Genomic DNA, 6,000 nt, shown 5'->3' with positions numbered 1-6,000 from the left:
CTCCCCCCTCCTCCTCCTTCCCTCCAGCTGGGACCTGCGCTCCTTCAGGTGTGACTTTCCCTGCTCCCCATGTCCCTCCAGCTGAGGTAAGGATTAGTCACAGCAAGGACCCTCCTTAGAGGGCCATGTGTGTGATTCCACATGTGGTCAGCTACCTGATGATGTGCAAGAAAACTGGGGCTGGAGCAAAAGAAGAGGAGGCCCAGCTACAGACAGCAAAAGTAACAACTATGCACCAAAAAATTCTTTGTTCATTAGCAATGTGTGCATGCACGCACACACACACACACGAATCACCCCATGAAACAAAAACAACTCACAGCATTATCCTGTTTGCCCACAATACACCTGCCCTCCAATACCCTGTTTGCCCAGAACACACACCCCCTGTTCAAAACCTACTTATTCCCACCCAGACAAACCACTCCAGAATGTACATACCACATTCCATGACCCCACCCCAGCACCCACCAGGCCACAAAAACACAGGCACCAGCCCAAAACCCTTCATCCCCGCCCGCACATCCACACACCCCTCATCTCACAGTCCTCAAAACACAAAAACCTCATCACAATATCCAGGTACCACGCCAGACCCCTCCACAACACACACGCACACATTAGGGTGCCTCGCTAGGTTTCCTCCGGCCAGGGAGTGGGTCTCTTGTCATCACTCTGGCCCGAAGGCCACCGCAGCCCCAGAAAGCCCCATGTTCCATCCAGCTGCGCGTTCCACAGCTGTGCGCCCTGAGGAGCAGAGCCGGCGCAGGACCCCAGGAGCCAGCCGCGGCCGCTGACGCTAGAGCCCAGCGGGAACTCCTCCCCCGCGCGGATTCCTCTCTGCATGGCTCCGCCCGCTGGGAGGGCGGCGCAGCCTTCCCGCCACGGCCATTAGCTGGTGCCGCAGCCTCCCGCCCCCTGCAGCTGGCGGGGGATTGGCTGCTCCGGCCTCACAGCTGACAAGCCGGAGCCCCGCCCCTGCCAGGCCCACGGCAGATATAACACTCCCGGCGGCCGCTGCTCCTCAGGTGCAGGTGGCGGCTGGGGGAGCAGCGCCGTGGGACGGGAGGCGAGTCCATTGCCGCGGTGGGAGCCCGGCGGAGAGCGCAGTATCATGTGATCGGGAAGCGGGCCGGGGCCGCCAGTGGTTCTCCTTCCCCCAGCTCGCCCCGTCTGCGCTCGGCCGCCGCCCGGGTTCTCCGCTCGCCTCGCCAGCTCGCTCCTCTCGGGGGCGCGGGGAGGCGATGTTCCCCCTGGACGCCCCGTGGAGTATCTCCTTCGCGGGCTGCGGCTTCCTGGGGGTGTACCACATCGGGGTGGCCAGCTGCCTGCAGGAGCATGCCCCCTTCCTGGTGGCCAATGCCAAGACGATCTACGGAGCCTCCGCCGGAGCCCTGACTGCCACGGCCCTGGTCACCGGAGCCTGCTTGGGTGAGGCGTTCGTAGCTTTCCCTGGCGGGGGTGATAGTGGGGGAGTTAAATAGCCTGTCTCTGCTGCGACCGCAGGGCAGATCCGTCCTGGTGCATTCCTAGCGGGGGGTCTGCCCGGGGTGATGACGCGCGCACGTGTGTGTGTGTCATAAAGGGGTGTGTGTGATGGTGGAAGAGGGGACGTTCATAATAGTGCCCTAGATTCTGGCTAGATGGGAGGTGGGCCATGGGAGGAGCAAGTTTGAAGTCTGCAGGACATGGGAAGGCAGATAAGGGAGCGTCTCTGTTCACAAGAACAAAACAATGCATTCGAGCATGCAAAACATTTTGCCCCCAGGTGATCCCTTCTGCTGCTGTTCTGTGCTGTGTGTACCAGTTGTGGTGTGCCTTAGCTTTTACTGTGTGGAAGCTCTTTGACACAGGGGTTGATGGTCTCTCTTTTGGTTTGTCTTCATGGGGGGGAAATGGACAGGGATAAGGGGAAATGGACAGGGATAAGTTATTTGAGAACAACCCCCGCCCCTCACCTCCCCCACTTCATTCTGAAATATAAGTGACTCTGTTCTGGAATAAAATGCCTACACGGGATCTCTTTTTCTTAAATTTTATGTATTTCCCCTATAGAGAGCTAGTCTATTTGTCTCAAAATACCACTTTACCCTCAGCTGGTTTCTTTTTATACAAAACCATGCAGGAACACTGAGCACAGACTCAAACTAAGAGGGACGTTCAATCTGAAAGAGAAAGTGAAAACAGGTGTTTAGTTTTCTTGTTGTTTATAGCTGTGTGCATGTGGCCAGAGTGCAATGAAACGCGTGCCCCCCCCCACTTCTGTGTAAGTGTTCACTATGAGCCTGATATAGCCTGTTAAAACTCAGTGAAGGATTCGTAATGAATACATTGGGCCTGTAGTCCCTGTAAATCTGTAGTGTAGTTGATGTGTATTTTCAGAGAATGTCTTGCAATTAGAACTGTTTCACGTTTTATCAATGCATTGCTAATATGTAACTTCAGCTTAGATTTAAAGGTACTTTTTTGTTACAATATCACGGTAGGTGGGATCTGCTGTATATTCATGGTATTGTAATAGTATGATAGTGATAAAGACTGATCAAAGCTAATTAATATAGAAAATTAAGGATGGCAATTTTTGCCTGCATTATTGTAGGACCGCAAGAGTTAAGATTTAAGTATGCTGAACTTACAGAAGTTAAGACATCTTCTCATTGCTCTGTCACTTCCTTCCCATTGTGTGGGGACATAAACATACAGCAGCAGATGAGTTCTTGATGGTTTTGCACTGGAAGCAGAAAAGTGGGGACAGGCAGCATATTATGTGGGTATAAGTTTTGCCACCCCCACTGATTACCTGTGTCTCCAAGAAACTAGGAAATCTCTTTAAATAGCAAGGCTGAAAATAAGGGTGGTAGCTAATCACCTTTCTAAACATTCTACACCTTGTCAGATTTGCTCTTTAATTAAAATGTTTCATCTGGAACTTGAAAGGGACATTACAGAATACCTCCTGCATAGGTGCATAAGTCAGCAATCTGGGTTTTGTTGTCCATGGTGTACACAGAGGGTGTGTCTAGACTACAGGGTTTTGTTGACAAAAGTCCACTTGTCGACAAAACTATACCTGCGTCTACACTACCGCTGAGTTCTGTCGACATAACGTCGACAGAACTCAGCAGTTTTGTCGACACTGGTAAACCTCATTTTACGAGGCATAACACCTTCTGTCGACAGAGTTCTGTCGACAGAAGGTGTTATTGCATGTAAACTGTCCTTTGCGTCTACACTACCATGTCGACAAAGCAGCTTGCTTTGTTGACAGAACTGAATGTAGTGTAGACGCGCTTTGTTGACAGTATCTGTTGACAAAACTTTTGTCGACAAAAGCCTGTAGTCTAGACGTACCCTAAGTAAAATCATAGGGGTCCTTGTGGCTGTTCATTCCTCATCTGCTAATGAGACCCTATAACACAAGACTTCGGTGAGGCCATAGATGGAATGTCCAGCAGGAGACTTCAGTTGGTGGGCTGGACTGCAAGATCTGTATAGCTATGAAATGCCATTGTATACAACATGCAGCAATAACATGTATTTTAAAATGTTATATCTAGTTTGTGTGTAATTCAGAAGGGGTTTACAATGGCTCACAAGCATCTACCTCTTTATATTAGGATACAACCCCACTCAAAATCTGGGCACAATAAGTGCTTATCCTCTCCCACTTGTTCTCACCTGATTAATGGTTGTGATGTGAGACTTCTGAAAGGTCCTGTCTAGTCTTTGGGACCTGCTGTGGTTTTGGAGTGAGGGACCTGCATACAACAACCAACTTACATGGCAAGACCAAACCCTGTTTTATTTAGGTTTGGGAATTTATAGACCCAGTGGCTCTCTAGATTACTGAAAAGGGTCCAGTAATCTGACTTGTGTACCCCCAAATTATAAATCCCTTATAAGCAATTAATTTTAACAGACCTCAAAAGGCAAGTGTCCTAGCACACTGTTACTAAAAATGGCTGTATTGGTACAACTGTGCCACTGCAGCGCATCTGCTGAAGATGCCCATTGTAGAGCTCTGTTGCCCATCGTAGCACTCCATGACATAACCCTCCCCCAGCAGCAATTTATGATGGCTGGGGAATCTCTCCAGCTGACAGTGCTGTGCCCACATATTTGGGGGGAGAGAGGGGACACTGCCCTGGGGCCTGGCAATTTAAAGGGCCTGAAGCAGCTTTGGCTGGAACTCTGGGCCCTCTAAATTGTTGCTGGAGCCCTGGGAGATGCACTACAGGTGGCACTGATGGGGGGGGGGGGAGGGTGGAGGAGGCTAGGCCCTGCCTCTTCCAGAAGCATGAAGTCAGGCCCCCACAGCTTGCCCAAGGGCCTGGCAATTCTGTTGGTGCCTCATGTGGACACATACTTATGTTGATGTCACTTAGGGGTGGTTTAGTTTAGGGATGTGGAATTGTAATTGTGTGAACAGTCAGCTGGTGAACCTGGGTTCATCAGTTAATGTTCATGGTGAAACTTTCAGAAGTTATGTCCTTAATTACATGCATTTTTAACATCCCCAGTTCAGTTGCATGCTGACCTAGGCTCTAGGGTAGATCTAGCCTTAGCTCCCACTTAGAGAATGCCATCGCCACTCTGTTCTGCGGGAGAACTATGGGTAAACGAGACTAGGTGCCAGGAATTTCCCAAGTTCTGCTTTTGGCTCTGACACCGATTCCCTTTGTAGCCTCAGTCACTTTCCTTGTCTACCTCTATTACTCTTGGTAGTCTGGTAGCATGCAATATAGCAGGTGCTGTCCACAAACCTAGTCCCTGGCCCCAAAGAACTCCCAATCAAAGAACCAGGGACTTCTGTAATCTAGGATTTACTATTAATTTACCTATATGGTGGGATAAGTGCTAAAGAGAAGCCTCAAACCAAATCCTTATTGGGTATCAATTAAGTACCTCAAGCCAAACCCTTCTGTGCTTGAAATCTGGTTTGAGCTTGGCATCTCAGTCTATTTATGGAGCTGCGTGTGGAGGAGCTCTGTATGTAGCAGGCACCTGTCACTTCCTGTTAATGGGAGGGCAGAAGAGTCAAGGAGACTGTTGTTTTGCCACTGAAGGTAAAAGTGGCCTTGCTGTCCAGGTTGGGCTTGTCATAGGATCCCTGCTGTAAACAGGTTTGACTCTGAACTCTAGACTGCAGTACAGGGGTTTGGCCTGAGGAGTGACTCACTAATAGGAAGGGACACATGTTGCAGATTCCTGCACTTGTCAGCAAAACCGCCTGTTCCAGCAAAACTTATTGGTGGCTTCATGACCAAGGCAAGCAGCTGTATGGTAGGTGCTGCAGGGTGAGGGCTGATCAGGGTTCTCATGCTAACTGGCAGCTGCCCTTTGGTGCCTGCTGGCCATCAAATGAGAACACTAGGGTATCTTTGACAAGCAATGGAGTGCTTCAGAGAAGCCTGGCTTGTTAGCCTCCATTATATCTGCAGGCAATGGGACATCTGGCCTCTGAAGTAAACCAGACTGCATTCTGCCGTGTTCTGCGCTTCCTAGATAGGGGTGAAGTTCTTGTGTGTCCATCTTCTACCTGATTTTCATTCTTTGAAAGGTCTTAAAGTTGGCAAGATAAATCTTTCCACCAACTTCATGGGGCTTTGAAAGCCCCAAGTTCCTTAGAGCTGTTCTCAGATTTTTTTTCTCATGGCCCAGTTGAAGAAAATTGTTGATGCCTGTAACCCCACATAGTTTGACTGTGTGGGGTCTGAGGATCAGAGCTGAGAGGGCTCCAGCTTTGGAGGGGGTGGGGCAGAGGCAGGAGAGGCTCGTCTTGAGTTGTTCCAGGACAGCAGTTCAGTGAGGGTACTCTCCTGGCACTGCAGGCTGTTGTGCCCTAGAAGCAGCCGACAGCAGGTTCCCAGTCAGTGGGTGTGCAGAGCTAGTGCTCAGGGCAGGAACAGCGTGCGGAACCCTGTGTGCGCCCCACCTAAGAGCTGGGCCTGCTGCCGGCCACTTCTGGGGCACAGATGAATCTTGGCACCCCCACTGATT

The 6,000-nt window shown here is 50.3% G+C and overlaps 1 protein-coding gene across 3 annotated transcripts in view; it reads left to right on the top strand.

Moving 5' to 3' along the window:
• Window positions 1–977: 977 nt before the first annotated feature.
• The window catches only part of PNPLA2 (patatin like domain 2, triacylglycerol lipase), a 50,939-nt gene continuing 45,916 nt past the window's right edge, over window positions 978–6,000 (top strand). For 2 of the 3 annotated variants that reach the window (XM_006114870.4, XM_025180567.2), the window contains exon 1: window positions 978–1,431. In XM_006114870.4, the coding sequence (XP_006114932.2) occupies window positions 1,245–1,431 (187 nt within the window). In that variant the 5' untranslated portion in view covers window positions 978–1,244. Of the gene's footprint in view, window positions 1,432–1,481; window positions 1,769–6,000 lie in introns of those variants that run through there. The other variant, XM_025180566.2, reaches the window with a different exon arrangement.

Source organism: Pelodiscus sinensis, chromosome 4 (genome assembly GCF_049634645.1).
Source record: "Pelodiscus sinensis isolate JC-2024 chromosome 4, ASM4963464v1, whole genome shotgun sequence".
NCBI lineage: Eukaryota > Metazoa > Chordata > Testudines > Trionychidae > Pelodiscus > Pelodiscus sinensis.
The sequence above is the reverse complement of the archived record's forward strand: the minus strand, read 5'-3'. Positions and strand labels throughout refer to the sequence as shown.